An 18,480-nucleotide genomic window follows, 5' to 3' on the forward strand; every position below is an offset into this window, starting at 1 on the left:
GTTGGCCAATCGATGTTCTCTCTCATTGATGTTTCTATCTCTCTCTCCCACTCCTTTCCTCTCTCTCTAAAAATCAACAACAAAAAAATTTTTAATAAATTTTAGGCCCTGGCCAGTTAGTTCAGTGAGTTAGAGCATCATCCCAATACACTGAGGTTGTGGGGCTCTATCCCCAGTCAGAGAAAACCCAAGAAACCACCAATGAATGCACAAATAAGGGAACAACAAAGCGATGTTTCTGTCTGCTTCTGTCCCCCTTCATCTCTCCAAACTCAATAAAAAATAAAATAAAATAAAATACATTATAAACATACCAATGGTTTCAAATTAAAGTAAGACTATGTAGTATTTCAATTTTAAATTGTAGAAACATTTCCAAATAGTTTGTTTTCAAATATGTTTCAATGATTTTTAGATAGAGAGGAAGGGGGAGAGAGAAATATCGATTGGCTGTTCCTGCATGCCCCCCTACTAAAGATCGATCCAGCAAACTGGGATGTTCCCTAACTAGGAATCAAACCAGTGACCTCTTGGTGCATGGGACAATTGCTCAATCCACTGAGCAACACCAGCCAGGCCCAAATAGTGTTTTAATAGAAAAGTAAAATTAAAACTATCCATTCTTCATTAATTTTTCTTATATTAAATGCCAATGAACATATGAAAACACTGGTATGTTTTAAAAAACTGAAATGATTTCAAACAATAGTCTGCAATCAAGTTTAACATCAGGATACATTTTAATCATTTCCTTCTAGACCCCTAAATGATTTATGTATATGACATTATCACAAGTAGCTATATGTCTGCTCCAAGGATGTAAAGTTTAAGCCAGAAAAATATTAAGAATGATAATTCCACCAATTTTGCTATAAACAAGCACACTGGTAAAAGAAAAGTTCAGACACATAAAACGAATAGGAAGAATTTCCTAATCCTCAATGGAACAACAAAAAAAGTTTAGCAAAGAAATAGATCACGTGATTTACATCTTGGCTATATTTGAAGAGAAAAAACACTAGCAACAATTTTTCAAAACTGAGCTTGAAAATTTAAATTCCACTTTCTTTCATAACATCAGAAAATAACCTCACATTGATAAATCCAACAGATTTATATTCAAATATAACAACCAAAAAACCTAAAGCAGTTTAAAATATGTCATTAAGCAAGTGCTATGCACTTAAGGAGAAAAAAGAATTGTGAAGTGTTAGAAAACACTCAAAAAATTTTTACAATGCTTAAAAAATCTACTCAACTAATGTTGGTGATTAATTAAAAACCAATTAAATTAAATTTTTTATGACTTACAAACTTTTTTTATTCTGACCCAAGGAGATGATTTTAGTGATTTGAGAGAGAGGAAGACAAATAGAAACATCGATCAGTTGCTTTCTGTAAGTGCCCCAACCAGAAATCAAACCGGCAACCTTTTGGTGCACAGGATGATGCTAAATCAACTGAGCCACTCAGGCCAAGCTCATATGACTTATAAATAAAAACATTTCTAATTGAACTTGAACGCCACGTAATTTTCATTCAGAGGATAGTTACTTGATGAGAGGTAAGATAAAAATTTCACGTTGCTATACAAGTTAGAATTTCTTTTATAGTGTCTACATTCTTTCAAACAAGAAAGTTTTAAAATGTTCTAAGGACAGCTTTGGCCAGTGTGCCTCAGATGGCTGAGTGTCATTCTGAACACAAGAAGCTCACTGCTTCGATTCCCAATCAGGGCACACACCTAGGTTTCGGGTTCGATCACCAGTTGGGGTGTGTGCAGGAGGCAACCAATCAATGTTTTTCTCACTATCCCTCTCTCTCTAAAAATCAATAAAAATACATCCTCAGGTAAGGATTTTTTCAAATGTCCTTATCATTTAGAAATACATATGAAAATACTGATGATTAAAATCATATGATGTCAGGAATTTCACACAAAATAATTTGGGAAAGTGGATATACTTAAAGATGAAGAAAAAGATCAGCCATGTGTTAGTAACTATTATGGTTGGGTGATGACCACATATGAATGTTTTATGCCTAAAATCTTCCAAAACAAAGAATTTTTAATATCGGTAAATGGTTAAAAATCAGTCAAGTGGAGATGGATTTTTGAAGATTTCAAATTTAGTAACATGTATTATTAAAAAATAAAGAAAAATTAACATCTATTTCATAAAACATAAATATTACCTTCAGAAACTTATTCTCATTTACTACCTGAAAGTGGTTTAAAAAAATCATTTAACATGAACAAACATGAAAAATTCAGGAAGGTTAGAAAATACACTAGGTATATAAAACAATACCTAAAGAATTTTAAACATACACTGTCCACCTGATAACAAAAAATAATTTTAATTGACTAGTATTTTACTTACATTTTCCATATAATTTGGCTTAAAGCCTTCTTGCTGTCTTCTCAGTTCTTCCTGTTCTCTGTGTCGAATCATTTCTTCCTCACGACGACGATGCTCTTCTTCATGTCTAAAAGATGTTTAAATAAAAACTTCAGCATGATTGCTTTCTAAGCCATACTCAGGTATTTTATTTCAAGTTAAACAAAATCATTTTGGAAAGTTACATTATCTCAAATCTGTCAACAATGGCTGCGGTAGCAGATATATCTTCCTTCTTCTACTTTGCTCAAAACCTTTACAAATCAAATAAACCAAAGAAATAAAGTAACTGAATTAGGATAAATCCAAAAAAAAGTAACAATATATAACCAGGACAGTTAAAAAATTAGAGGAAAAAAAAAAGAGTCTAAAAACTCAAATATGCACTCTATTACTTTTATTAAAGAAAAGCTTGAGCTCCATCACTACCACAGCAACGTTCTCAAAGGCACAGAATCTACCCCTATGCAAGCCACTGCAAAGGACCACACCACCTAAACAAGAATTCTAGTATGGATAGGAGGTCTTAACAAACCCTTCTACGTCCATTTCAACAACCCCAAGAAATTCACCTGGAGTAAGGGTCGGCATACCCCAGCTTTTGTAAATTAAGTTTTATAGAACAAACATTTACTTACTGCCTATGGCTACCTTTGTGCTAAGCAGTTGAGTCAGACCATATGACTTGCAAAGCCTAAAATAGTATTTGCTATCTAGCCCTATTCCAAAAAAACAGTTTGTCAGCCACTGTCCTAGAAGTATATTCATGCATTAAGGGAGAAAAAAAATCAAATTATATATATGTTCAGGATTACTATTAAAACAGTAATTAGTTATAATATGATTAAGAGAAAAAAACCTACAAAATAATATTAAAGTAATAGACTCGCATTATATTGGCATTTAAATCAAACTATAATACACATGCACTCCACCCCAAAACAAGTAATTTAAATAGTAAAGACTATATAATGCAGCCCTGGCCTGTATTGCACAGTGGTTAGAGCATTGGCCTGCGATCCAGAGACCCGGGTTCAGTTTCCACAAGGGCACGTACCTCAGTTTCAGTTTGTCCCCAGCCCGGGGTGGGGTCATGCGGGAGGCAGCCACTTGATGTGTCCCTTTCATATCGATGTTTCTCTCCCTCTCTCTCTTCCTCTCTCTCCCTCCCACTCTACCTGAACAAAATTGGAAAAATGACCTCGGGTGAGGATTAAAAAAAAAAAAAAAAAAAAGACTATATAATGCTGATGCCCCCTAACTAGATCACATTTTCTAGGTTACTCTTATAAGCGCCTTTCTACACTTAGTGTAATAATCAAAATTCAAGAAATTGTTGTTTATTGTACAAGTCAAAGTACTAAAGAAATGGTATCTCCTAAAATCAGCAGAATAAAATGGCTCTTAAGACTTCATGTCAGAAAACATACAAGTAACAAGACAATGTTACTAAGGGATTTCAGGTAAAATCTAAACTATTTTGAACATTATGTTTAAGTTCCCAATACAAAACTACACTCAAATAAATATTCAAGTAAACTGGTTAATCCATTTCTTGAACATTAACATCCTCATAAATTTTACTGTTAGAAAAATATTTTCAAATACCATATGATTTCACTTATATGTGGACTGTAAAGAAGAAAAAAAATGAAAAAAACTGAAACAGGTTCACAGATACAGAGAACAGACTGAGAGAAGGGGGTTTAGGGGACTGGATAAAAATGGTGAAAGGATTAAGTACAAATTGGTAATTAAAAAACAGTCACAGGGATGTGAAGTACAGCATAGGGAATATAGTCAGTAATACTGTAATAACTATGTATGGTGTCAGATATAAAGATCACTGTGTAAAATATATGACTGTTTAGCCACTATGCTATACAACAGAAACCAATAAAAAACACTGCAGTATGTACACTGTAATTAAGAGTATATTTAGCCCTGGTAGGTGTGGTTCAGTGGTTAGAGCATTGGTCAGTGCACCAAAGGGTATTGAGGTTCTATTCCAGTCAAGGGCACATACCTGGGCTGCAGTGTGGGGGGCAACCAATTGATGTCTGTCTCTCTCATCGATGTTTCTCTCTCTCTCTCCCTCCCTGCCTCCCTTCCACTCTCTCTAAAAATCAATTGAAAAATAAAAAGCCCTGGCCAGTTTGGCTCAGCAGTCAGAGTGTCGGCCTGCGGTCCAGAGAGACCTGGGTTCGGTTCCTGCTAAGGGCACGTACCTCAGTTGCAGTTTGTCCCCAGCCCTAGTTGGGTCGTGTGGATGGCAACCACTCGATGTGTCCCTTTCATGTCGATGTTTCTCTCTCTCCCTCCCTCCCACTCTATCTGAACAAAATATGGAAAAAATAAAATAAAATAAAGTAAAACAAAATAAAATAAAGTTTAGCCCAGCTGGGGTCAGTCAGTGGTTGAGCATGAACCCATGCATCAAGAGATTGCCAGTTTAATTCCTGGTCAGGGCACGTGCCCAAGTTGTGGGCCAAATCACCAGTGTGGGACATGCAGGAGGCAGCCAATCAATGTTCTCTCACATTGATTTTTCTCTCTCTCTCCCTCTCTCTCTCTAAAATCAATAAAGAAAAAAAAGGAAAATAAATAAAATTAACTTTAAACACAGAAAATAGTTTCGTATTCATACACTGCTGATAATGTACATAAGTACAAGTAAGAATTCCTTTATTCAAAAACTCTTAAGGCCATGTGTGTTTTGAATTGAGTTCTGATTTTTAAAAGGGCCCTGGCCGGTTTGGCTTAGCGGTAGAGCTTTGGCCTGCAAACCAGAGAGTCCGGGTTTGGTTCCTGCTAAGGGCACGTACCTTGGTTGTAGTCTGTCCCTGGGCCCGGTTGGGGTCGTGTGGGCAGCAGCCACTCGATGTGTCTCTCTCACATCAATGTTTCTCTCTCTCTCTTCCTCCCTCTTTCCCTCCCACTCTATCTGAAGCTAAGTGCGGGGGGGAAAAAAATGTCCTCGGGTGAGGATTATAAAAAAAACAGGGTCGCCCTGGCCGGTTTAGCTCAGCGGTTAGAGCGTCGGTCTGCAGTCCTGAGAGACCCGGGTTCGGTTCCCGCTAAGGGCACGTACCTCGGTTGCAGTTTGTCCCCGGCCCTGGTTGGGTCGTGTGGGTGGCAACCACTCGACGTGTCCCTTTCACGTCGATGTTTCTCTCTCTCGCTCTCCCTCCCACACTCTATCTGAACAAAAAATAGAAAGAAAGAAAAAAAAGCCCTCGGGTGAGGATAAAAAAAAAAAAAAACAGGGTCAACCTATTATTATTATATCCCTAGACAAGTCCCAATAATCAACCACATCAATATTTCTATAGTAATAAGATCGATCATATTCTGTGGACATAGTAAAGGTTTCACATGATCACAAAATATGTGCAGGTCAGTTTTTCCATCAAACTGACCCTTAAAAGATCCTACCACATAATGATACACTAAAAGACTTTGCTTCAACATCTTTTGGTCTTTGAAACTGCAACACTGACCTTGCTGAGGGCCAACTTGTAGTACGTAAGATCCTTTTAAATGTGAAAGTCCTTTTCCAGTAAACTAAATAGAAATATCTGCACATGTGTGCAAGGGTGTCTATGCACAGATATACACTGTGACAAAGGTTGAAGACACAATCAATTATAAGTGGGGTACAATTAAGGTTCCCTGATGCCAAGGAACACAATATAATTGTTACAAACACTAGATATGCATTTACAAACATGAAAGAATGTCTAAAGTACTTGTCACACACAAAAAAGCAAGTACAAGAATGGTACTCCTATTGCTGCTTTTAAATCATTTGTGTAAGCCCAGGCCAGTTTGGCTCAGAGGTTAGAGCATCGGCCATTGGATCAACGGGTTGCTCGCTCAATTCCAGGTCAAGGGCACGTTACCTGGGTTGTAGGTTCAATACCTGGACCCAAGTCAGGTTGGTAAGGATCATGCAGGAGGCAACCATCGATGTTTCTCTTTCACATCAATGTTTCTTTCTCTGTCACTTTCTCTCTACCCTTCTTCCTCCCTCCCTCCCACTATATCTAAAAATCCTTAGGTGAGGATTAACAACAACAACAAAATTATTTGTATGAGCACAGAAGAGAATATGAAAAAGTTTATATGCCCTGGTTGGTGTGGTTTAATTGCTTGGGCATCGGCCCATGCACCAAAAGGTTGTTGGTTTGATTCCCCTTCAGGGCACATGCCTGGGGAGAGAGCTTGGTAGGGGGCATGCCGGAGGTAGCTGATCATGTTCCACTCTCACATGGATGTTTCTCTCCCTCTCCCTTCCCACTCTGTCTAAAAAACAACAACAAAAAAAGAAAAAATATTTTAAATCACACTGGGAAAATCTGGGGAACAGGAACACTGCCCTTTTTATTTGTTTATTTATCCTTACCTGTGGATATGTTTTTATTGATTTTAGAGAAAGAGGTAGGGAGGGAGGGTGGGAAAGATAGAGAAAGAAACAAATTAATTGCCTCCTGAAAGCACCCAACCGGATATCAATCCTTCAACCCAAGTATGTGCTCTGACAGGAATCAAACTAGCAATCATTCAGTGCACGCACAGGATTATGCTCCAACTAAATGAGCCATACAGTCCAGGGCTTGCCCTTTTTATTTTATACACATATATGTAGTACGTGAATTTCATAACATGCATTGTAACAATTTTAAATAAAAACCAGATAAAGTATTTTAAACAAAATTTAGAATGTACTTCTCTCAATGTTAAAAAAATTTTTCTGCTACAATGTGAGAACAGACTTACAAATCATGAAAAAAAATATAATAAAAATGCAAAATCACTTTAAACATTTTCTATATTTTCCTTCCGTTCCTTTGTCCATAAAGTTTCTTTTTTATTTTGAACTAAGTCGTGATTATAACACACTGACAAGTACATAATCTAAATTCAGACTGTACACATGAACATTCCCTATTGTACATGTTTGTTTTCCATTTTTTCTATTCCACAGATGTTTTAATAATCATTTTTATATTTCTACCTAATGTCTCTTTCAGATCTAGAACAACTTCCTAGGTTATATCACAAATGGAACTAATAAGTAAATGTGACAAATTTTAACATCCTTCATATTATATTTAATTTAAACTGATAAAATAAATCTTAAAATTGATGTTTTAACTTGAGGCCCATTAACAGTTTTCAGGTCCCATATATTTTTGTAGGACTCTGAAAAAAGAGAGGCTCTAGGCACTAAATTGTGATATGACTAATGAAAAAAGTACTGTTGCTCTTTGTTTCCTGTTTAATACTACGGTCTCAACACCTTTCACAGGGCTGAGCCAATCAGAAAATCCTTGTCAAATGACATAAAGGAAAAAGAATGGTAGATGAGTAGGTAAGTAGGTCAAAGAAGGAATGAACGAATAAATGAACAGATGAACAACTGAACCAGCTCATCTAATTCCTTTGCCCTGGTCTTCCTTATTCACTCACAGCCTCTGGAGAATTAAGTAGCCCATGAAAAACTAAATAATTTGTAGGACTGAAAGGAAAAGTACAAATTTATATACCCCAAATAAATTATTTAATTCTTTCAAAATACATATTCTTAAGCCAATTTTTTTAATCTTCCAACTAAGGTAAAACAAAAAGGCAGAGTCCCAAGTCTCTGGCTTGTTAACAAGTAATGCTTCTAATTTTTTAAAATTTTTTTTTATTAATTTAGAGAGAGAAAGGAGGGGAACAAGAAACTAATTTTGCTGTTCCACTTATTTATCCATTCACTGGTTAATTCTTGTATGTGCCCTGACTTGGGATTGAACCTGAAACCCTGCTGTATGAGGATGATAGATGAGCTACCCAGCCAGGGCCCAATTAATGCTTCTAATGTGGTAGCAGGCCCATTAGATAAATTCCTGCAGTTTGGGCCAGCCAGAGTGGCTCAGTGGCTGAGTGTCGACCCCTGCACCAAGAGGTCACCAGTCTGATTCCCAGTCAGGATATATGCCCAGGTTGTAGGCCAAATCCCCAGTGTTGGGCATGCAGGAGGTGGCCAATCAATGTTCTCTGTCACTGATGTTTTCATTCTCACTCTCTCTCACTACTTCTCCCTCCCTTTGAAGCTATCTAAAAATCAATGTAAAAAAATCCTTGGATAAGGATTAACAAAAAAAAAAGAGAGAGAGAGAGAGACAGAAAATATGGCTCCTCGAGTAAAAAAAATTCCAATTATGCATTGCCCGGTTTGGCTCAGGGGTTAAGAGCTTTGCCCTCAGAACAAAGGCTTTCAGGTTCGATTCCGGTCAAGGGCACTTACCTTGGTTGCAGTTTGGTCCCTGGCCCTGGTCAGGGTCGTGCGGAAGGCAACCAATTGATAAGTCTCTCTCTTATAAATGTTTCTCTCTCTCTCTCTCTCTCTCTCCCCCCCCTCCTCCCCCTCTCCCTCCTTCTCTCCCTCCCTCCCTCCCTCCCTCCCTCCCACACTGTCTGAAAATAAATGGAAAAATATCCTCAGGTGAGGATTTTAAAAATCAAATTAGTACTCCAAACTAGTTATGTGTACTTCACTTGTTTTTCAATAATCTGATCATTCCAACTTATATCTGCCTCCTTCCTACGTAAGTGCCAAAGTGGCAGAACCTGACTTTTGTTCCCCACTGTATCCCCAATAGCAAAGGTACTTTTTCTCCCCCCACCATTTCTAACTAATTTTACACTTACAGAAAAGTTCCAAAAACTATAGAGTTCCTTCATATCCCTCATACAGTATCCTCTAGTACTGTTATCTTACATAACCAAGATTTAATTATGAAAACCAGGAATTAACATTGGTATAATGCTATAGTTAAACTACAGATCTTATTCAAATTTCACTCATTTCTCCACTGATGTTGTTGTTCTGTTCCAGCATGCTATCCAGAATCCCACATTGCATTTAATTATTCTCTCTCCTACAGTATGCAATAGTTCAGTTTTTCTTGGTCTTTCATAAACTTGACACTTTTATTTTCTTTTAATGATTTGAGAGAGGGATGAGTGATAGGGGGAGAGTGAAACATCCATGTGAGAGTGAAACATTGATCAACTGCCCCCTGCACATCCCCTACCAGTCAACATTTTGGTGCACAGGACAACACCCAACCAACTGAGCCACAGCAGCCAAGGCATAAACTTAGCACTTTTAAAGAGAGCTGATTATTTTCTATACTGTCCTTCAATTTGAGTTTCTCTTAAATTTTCTCAGGACTAGCATGAGGTTATAAATTTTTGACAAGAAAACCACAGAAATGATACTATCCTTCTAAGTGTATCATATCAATGGCGTCCTGGTGTCAATGTCCTATTACAGGTGTTCTAAAACTTAACACTTGGCAATGGTGGTATCCACTGGGTTTCTCCACTTTAAGTTTACTATTTTTCCCTATGTACCTAATACTAATTTGAAACTACACAACTCTTGTTTCTCAAGTTTTGCATAACAGCTTTAGCACCCATCAGTAGATTTATGTGTAACAATCATGACTGAATTATTTGTCCACTGGGAATTCTCTCTATTGCTCATTCCTTCTGTATTTATTAATTGGAATTCGACTGTAAGGATGAGCCACGCATTTATTTATTCATTCAATTAATTGTTCCTATCATATAGACTTATGGATATTTATTCCATAGTTTAAAATCTAACAATATCGGCCCTGACAGAGTAGCTCAGTTGGTTGGAGTGTCAAACCAATATGCCAAAGTGGCAGGTTCTATCTCTAATCAGGGAACAAGGAGCAGCAACCAATGAATTCATAAATAAGTGGAACAACAAACTGATGTTTCCCTCTCCTCCCCTCTTCCCCTTTCTCTCTAAAATCAGTAAATTAAAACAATTTTTTTTTTTAATTTAACACTACCATTTTTTACTTTGTTGTTGAAAATCTTTCAACTTTGGACATTAGGGGCTCCTTCAACATGGCTCCAATGTTCTTTCAACATGTCTCATCCTGTTTTGTTTTTGTTTTTTTAATTGATTTTGAAGGAGAGAGAGGAAGAGAGGAGAAGGGGAGAGAAACACTGCCATGAGAGAGCACATAGATTGGCCACCTCTTACACGCCCCTGACTGGGGATCAAACCCACAACCCAGGAATATGCCCTGACTGGAAATGGAACTGGCAACCTTTTGGTGCACAGGATGATGCCCAAACAACTGAGCCACATAGGTCTTACCATCTGGCAAAAATATTCCAGGCTCATTTACACTTTTCAGTCCTAGCCAGGCCAGAGTGGCTCAGCTGGTTGAGTGTCATCTAGTGTGCCTAAAGATGGCCAGTTCCATTTGGGGTCAGGGCACATACCTGGAATGAGTTCAAAAGGCAACCGGTCAATGTTTCTCACAACGATGTGTCTTTTTCTTCTTTCTCTCTTTTCCTCTCTCTAAACATGTCTTCAGGTGAGGATTTTTAAAAATAATAAAAATAACCTGACTGGTGTGGCTCAGCGGGTGGGGAATTGTCCCATGCACCAAGGGGCCATCAGTTCAATTCCCGGTCAGAGCACATGCCCAGGTTGCAGGTTTGATCACAAGAAGGGGGTGAGCAGGTGGCAGCCAATTGATATTGATGTTTCTCTCTCTCTCCAAAAAATATGAGTGATAAAAACATAGTAAAGAAATTTTTAAAAATATTTTTTACAAAATTTTAATAATAAATAAGTATAATTTTTTAAAAACTTTTCAGTCCTAGAATCAACTACTTCTCCAAAATGTCCTGGTTTCTTTTATTGGAAATGCTGTTTTGAAACAAAAATCTGGTCACTAGATGAGCCCACCATTCTTGAGGCATCGCTGCTTCTAGGTGGAAAGGACTATGAAATACATGTATGCATATGAACCCACACATATTCATACTTCTCTGTCTAAATTAAATACTATGCAATTCATACTGACATCTCCCAATTCAACACAACAGCATTCATTTTAATTTTAGCCTTGCTCCATTCATTGTCCAAAAATAAGAAACCTGGGTCTCATTATCTATATTTACTCATTTGTTCATTTTTTAAAGTATATACATTTGTTCTCAATAAAAACATAAAGACCTGATCAAAGAGAAAACATGCATATACAAAGTAGTTTCAAAATTGTTAACCCATTGACTCAGTAAGAAACACATATACCAACTACATTATATTTTTCTTTTTGTCACTGAACTATAGTATCCAGTTAAGATACTGTTTTCCAAAGTTATTTAGATTCCTTATTTTCTTCCCCTTGTGCTTTCAATATGAAAATATTCTCCACTTGTAATATAGTTAGGTACATCTGTTATGTTTGTATCCTATTTTGGGTTCTCCTACATTCTCTTTGTTTTAATTATTTTTTCAGCACATGAAGGGTAGGGTACTAATTTTAAAAGCCCAGCTGTTCAACCATGGATAGGCCTTGAGGATATTATGCTAAGTGAAGTAAGTGTGTGTATACATATATACATATATTACATATACACACACACAATATATAATTATTACTTGATCATAAAAGAACAAAATCTTACCATTTTACAACAGCATTGATGGATCTAGAGGGTATTATGCTAGTGAAAAGTCAGTCAAAGACAAATACCATATGATTTCACTTATATGTGGAAACTAAAGAATAAAATTCAAAGATTCATAGATACAGAGAACCGACTGATAATTGCCAGAGGGGAGGGGTGCTGAGAAACTGGGTAAAAAAGGTGAAGGGATTAAGAGGTACAAACTGGTAGTTACAAAACACTCATTGGGCCCTGGCCAATGTGGCTCAGTTGGTTAGAGCATCATCTGTGTACCACAGGGTCACAGGTTTGATTCCCAGGCAGGGCATATACATAGGTAACAGGTTTGATCTCCATTGGGGTTATACTGGAGGCAACCAATGGATATTACTCTCTTTTGGTCCCTCTCTTTCACTCCCTATAAAATCAAAAGCATATCCTTGGGCAAGCTTTAAAAAAAAAAAAAAAATAGTCATGATGTAAAATAGAGCATAAGGAATATAGTCAATAATACAGTAATAACTAATTATAGCGCAAGGTGGGTATTGAAAAACTACTACTATGGTATAATGAATGAGTTCGAATTGAAAAATAAAAAGCCTAGCCGTGGCCAGTTTGGGTCAGTGGTTATGGCATTGAGCGTTGGCCCATGGATCAAGTTGTGGGTTCAATTCTGATCAAGGACACAGGCTTCCTTTGCAGTTTGGTCCCGGGCCCTGGTCAGGGTCATGCAGGAGGCAACAGACTGATGTGTCTCTCTTCTCACATTGATGTTTCTCTCTCTCTCTCTCTCTCTCTCCCCCCCTCCCACTCTATCTGAAGATAAATGGTAAAATATCCTCGGGTGGGGATTAAAAAAAAAAAAAGCCTAGCTGTCAAGTACATTCAAACCTGGGTTCTTGAACTTCTCCCATCTTGAACAGTTCTGTTCTGGAACAAGCTTTTCAAGAAAAAAATGTCTCAAATGTCTCAAAATGTCTGGGTTAACTGGTTCTTGACCTGACAATCCTTTGAAGCTGCTCTATCAGCATGACAAAGTGTCTCTCAGGCCACAAAGGAGAGAATGCATCAGTATGAGTCAGTTTACAGTTAAACCTTGTTTTGTTAACATCTCAGGAACTTGTGCTGTGAATACTTTTTTGGTGTGATTTTTTCTTAGGTTGGTGGAACATAAGCACAATTTTTTTTTTTTTTTATCCTCACCTGAGGACATTTTTTGATATTTTGTTCAGATAGAGTGGGGGGGGGGGGGGAGAGAGAGAGAGAGAGAAACATCAATGTGAAAGGGACACACTGAGTGGCTGCCACCCACACAACCCAACCAGGGCCGGGGACACACTGCAACCGAGGTACGTGCCCCTAGCGGGAACCGAACCTGGGTCTCTCCGGACCACAGGTCGACGCTCTAACCGCTGAGCCAAACCGGCTAGGGCCACAATTTTAAAACATAAAGAGGCCATCAAGAGTGCTAACGTTGCTCTGGCCAGTTAGAGCATAGGCCTGCTGACAGAAGGGTCTTGGGTTCGATTCCAGCCAAGGGCAGGTACCTGGGTTGCAAGTTCCAGGGCACCAGTGGGGGCATGCTGGAGGCAACCCATCGGTTTGTGTTTCTCTCTTTCCCTCCCTCCATCCCTTGCACACTCTCAAAAAAAAAAAAAAAAAAAAAAGAGTGCTAATGCTGCCCTGGGAGGTGTGGCTCAATTGGATGGCCATCTTCCAGTGCAGCGAAAGTTTGTATTTTTAGCCAATCAGGGTACACACCCAGGTTGTGGGCTCCATCCCCAGTAGGAGGCATGCAGGAGACTACCTATCTGTGTTTCGCTCTCCCTTTCTTCCTTTCTCTCTAAAAATCAATTAAAATCTTAAAGAAAAAATTGTGCTAATGTCGCTAAGGGAGTGAAAGAAACAATGATCACAGGCAATTGAAGAGGAAGAAAAACTGTTGTTGATTTAAATAAACAAAAAGCAGTTAGCCAGTGACAGCAGTTCAAGGCAATGATATGTGAAAAAGTGAAGATTTCCCCATGCTGACCTCCGGAAAGACACCCTGGAAAGAGAGCTAAAAGTGATTCCTTTAAAGCTGGTAGGGGATGGTTCAATAAACTTAAGAAAAGAAGTATTTGTTTATAGATTAAATAATACATTAGACATGTACTGTATACAAAAAGTTAAAACAGGGAATCATTTGCGGTCTGGAACTAATTAATTCAATTTAAATTATTTCTAATGGGACAAAATAGGATTTGGTTGTCTAATAATAATTGCTTCTAGTACAGCCTTCCAGAAGAAGTTGAGTTGGAGAACTGAGGTTTCACTGCATAAATGTAAGAGAAAGTTAAATTCAGATATGGTTTTTGTTATAGAAGGGGAGGTTTCTCTTTCTTTGTAAAAGTAGAAAAGATGTGAACATACTTACATAAAACGAAAAAAAAGAAATACATTAAGACCCAGAACAAAGGTCCCTCATGTAAAAAGTTCACACGAGGAACTATATACAATAGTGACTCTGAAACTTTAGAGTATACTAGAATCACCTAAATAATCTGTTAAAGCTCTGCCCCTATAGTTTATGAGGAATGTTTTCAGACTTTCTAACAATTCCCAGGTTAGAATGCTGATGATCCCTATCGAAGACCACAATTTGAGAATTAAGTAGGTTTGAGTAAAATCAGAGTAGTTTCAAGATGGGTACATATATACAAATCAGGTACAAAGTTGGAAAAATAAACTAAAATATCCGAATACTACCTATCTCAACTGTGAAGACACTTCACACTCATTCACGGTTTTTTACTTTCTTCTTTATTTTTTATTTCCCATAAGGACCTTACTTCCTATATAAGAACTTACTACTGTTACAGCACTTTCAAAAACAATTTTTAAGTTTGCTTTTATCTTTCATAGTTTCGTTCATAACATTTCCTAATTATTATGATTTCTGAAATTTGTAAGAGTAACATTTATCTCATTATATTTCACAATTAAATATTACAGGTACATGGAAAGCTGATTCAGAAGCACAAAGATAAAGGAATTCATAGCAGTGTTATACACAGAAAAAAAATTAAACCTGAAAGATGCAGTAAATCATAGTGCATTCTTACAATAAATTATATGCAATAATGTCAAGGCCCCATATATGTACGGTCACAATGTATGCAAAGTGTCAATAACCAGCTAAAAAAACCATAAGAATAACAAAAAGTTGTGCTACTTTGTGGAATAGTTCGCTAAGTATAATAAAAAATGGACAAATTTGTTTGTATCTTCCAACTTGTACAATTTGTTTACAATAAGACAGTGAAGTTTATTAGTAACACACAAAAACTATATGTATTCACATCTATGTTACAATTTTTTTTTTTACCTCAATTGTATTTGCTTCCGTTTTTGCAGCTCTTGATTTCTGAGCTCTTCCAGGCGTCTGAGTTCTTCTTGACGCCTCATTAAATCTATAAAATATTGATTAACCATTAGTATTTTAGCTTCCTTTGTGTGTGTGTGAGTGTGTGTGTGTTTGTTTTCTTAAATACACACCCGAAGATATTTTTCCATTGATTTTTTCCAGATAGAGTGGGAGATCAGGAGGGAGGGAGGAACACCAATGTGAGACACACACATCGATTGGTCATCTCCTGCACAGGAGGGGAATTGAACCCACAACAGAGATATGTGCCCTTGACTGGGAATCAAACCATGACTCTCTGGTCCTCAGGCCAACATTCTAACCACTGAGCCAAACCAGACAGGGCTCCCTTGTGTATTTTTATATCAAGAAGCATATAAACTCTCTATTACTGGCACTATACATAGTATTTGATACACATTCAAATACCTAGTGTCTCTTCATCTATTATATCATCTTATAATAAAAGATTATAAGCTGTGTAATTAATCAAATTAATATGTTTAGGGGTCTATTTCTTCATGTGTATAAGGAGAAAAATAAAATTCATCCATTTCTTCAGAAATTCTTATAGGCAATTTTTTAAAATGTGGGGACTAAAACACACTAAAGACAGAATAAATGATAGCTGTATTTTCACTTACATCTTTTAAACAAATTAGAGCCATGGCCAGTGTGGTTCAGGGGTTAGAGTGTCGGGCCATGCACCAAAGGTTCATGGGTTCAATTCCCAGTCAAGGACACATAATCTGGACTGCAGGTTCAATCCCCAGCCCCAGTCAGGATCATTCAGAAAACAACCAATATGTCTCTGTCAAATCCATGATTCTTTCTCTGCCACCTCTCTCTCTCTCTCTCTCTCTCTCTCTCTCTCTCTTACTTTCTCCCTCCTACTCATTCTAAAAGTCAATGGAAAAATATCCTTCGGTGAGGATTAACAAAAAACAGACAAAAAAATAAATTAGAATTTTACTGCAGTTAAGTGCAAAGCCCAAAAATACACCTTGGGAGACAGCAGAAGAAGGCATGTAGGAACCAGACCAGACAAACAGTAGGAATAGCAGTAGGACACTGCATAAAGCCCAAAATACATCCTTCCAAACACCATGAATGTAAAATTCCTCCTATACTAAGTCAGTGTCTTATGAAAGAGAGCAATGAGGAAAGAATTCCTGAAAGAGGAAAAAGGCTGAATACTAAGATGAACAAGGTGTGTGTGTGTGTGTGTGTGTGTGTGTGTGTGCACAAGCACGCTTACTGCTTTCTTAGAGAGGAAGGGAGAGATAGAAACATGAATGTGAGAGAGAAACACTAATCGACTGCCTCCTTCTCTCCCCCTACTGGGGATCAAGCCCACCACCTGGGCATCAAACCAGGACCTCTCAGTCCATGGGTCACTTGAAGCCGGGCGAACAAAATATTTTTTTTTAAATCCTCTCCCAAGAAAAGAGAGAGAAACATCGACATGAAAGGAACACATTGAGTGGCTGCCACCCACACGACCCAACCAGGGCCAGGGACAAACTGCAACTGAGGTACACACCCTTAGCAGGAACCAAACCTGGATCTCTCTGGACCGCAGGCCAATGCTCTAACCGCTGAGCAAAACCGGCCAGGGCTCGAGTTCAATTCTTGGTCAGGGGCACGTAGCTGGGCTGCAGGTTCAATCCCCTGCCCCCAGTCAGGGTCATGGGGGAGGCAATCAACCTATGTGTCTCTCTCACATTGCTGTTTCTCTCTCTCTCCTTCCTTCCCTTATACTCTATCTAAAAATCAATGGAAAAATATCCTCGGTTAGGATTAACAAAATAATAAAAATCAGCTCAAAGGAATAGACAATCCAAATATAAGATACGCATCTTATCCAATACCAAATGGGAGCAACATCAACTTAAAACTACCATTTTACATTTACTAAATTATTTCTATTTATAAAATTGATTTTAGAGAGCAAGTAGGTTGGGGTGGGGGGGAACATCATCGATTTGTTGTTCCCCTCATTTATAGATTCATTGGTTGATCCTTTAACGTGCCCTGACTAGGAATCTAACACACAACCTTGGTGTATCAGTACGACAGTCTAGTCAAATGCACTATCTGAGTAGAACCTAAAGTATTTAAGTTTTTGTTATTATTCAAAGTTTCTAAAATGTCACTAAAGTGTATATATCTGTACTCTGCCACAGTAATACCTTCTGGGGGTGAATAATTACCAAAAGTATATATAACTGGGTAAGTTTTCATTCTTTGATCCAGTAAAATATACACTTATAAAAATTCTTCTTAAAAATATAACCCTAACGGCCCTGGCCAATTTGGCTCAGCGGTTAAGGAACAATGAGTTGCGAGTTCGATTCCAGCCAAGGGCAGGTACCTCAGCTGCAGTTCATCTCCGACTCTGGTCAGGGTCATGTGGGAGGCAATCTACTGATGTGTCCCTCTCACGTCAATTTCTACTGATGTGTCCCTCTCACGTTTGTTTCTCTCTCCCTCCCTCGCACCCTCCCACTCTATCTGAAGATAACAGAAAAATATCCTCCTGTAAGGATTAAAAAATAATAATATGCCCGGGCCAGTTTTGCTCAGCGGTTAGAGCGTCGGCTCGCAGACCAGAGAGGCCCGGGATAGGTTCATGCTAAGGGCATGTGCCTCAGTTGCAGTTTGTGCCCGGCCCCAGTTGAGGTTGTGTGGGTGTCAACCACTCAATGTATCTCTCTCACGTCCATCTTTCTCTGTCTCTCTTCCTCCTATTCTATCTCAAGATAAATGCAAAAATGTCCTCGGGTAAAAATAAAAAAATAATACTAGCAATAAAATAACCCAAGGGTATCCATAGACATAAAAGACATTAAAAAATCCTCAGCCAAAAATCCATTTATTTTCAGACAGCATGGGAGGGAGATAAAAGAGACAGAAACATCTGTGTGAGAGAAACACATCGACTGTTTGCCTCCTGCACAACCCCTACCTACGACAGGAGACCAAAACGCCACCGAGGTACGTGCCTTAACTGGAATTGAACCCGTGACTCTTTGGTCTGGGGGACCGACACATTAACCACTGAGCAAACCAGCCAGGGCCGAAATAACATTTCTGAATGCTTACCTAACAAATTTAATAAGAGAACATAAAGTTGTACTATTAATACTATCATTTCAATATATCATAAATACA

The 18,480-nt window shown here is 38.0% G+C and overlaps 1 protein-coding gene across 13 annotated transcripts in view; it reads right to left on the minus strand.

The window, feature by feature from the left end:
• The window catches only part of PSPC1 (paraspeckle component 1), a 116,859-nt gene that overhangs the window by 61,392 nt on the left and 36,987 nt on the right, over positions 1-18,480 (minus strand). For all 13 annotated transcript variants that reach the window (XM_036251114.1, XM_036251122.1, XM_036251120.1 and 10 more), the window contains exons 5-6: positions 15,268-15,352; positions 2,385-2,490 (exon numbers count right to left, since the gene is read on the minus strand). In XM_036251114.1, the coding sequence (XP_036107007.1) occupies positions 2,385-2,490; positions 15,268-15,352 (191 nt within the window). The remainder of the gene's footprint in view (positions 1-2,384; positions 2,491-15,267; positions 15,353-18,480) is intronic.

Source organism: Molossus molossus, unplaced genomic scaffold, assembly GCF_014108415.1.
Source record: "Molossus molossus isolate mMolMol1 unplaced genomic scaffold, mMolMol1.p scaffold_m16_p_10, whole genome shotgun sequence".
In the NCBI taxonomy this organism is placed as follows: Eukaryota; Metazoa; Chordata; class Mammalia; order Chiroptera; family Molossidae; genus Molossus; species Molossus molossus.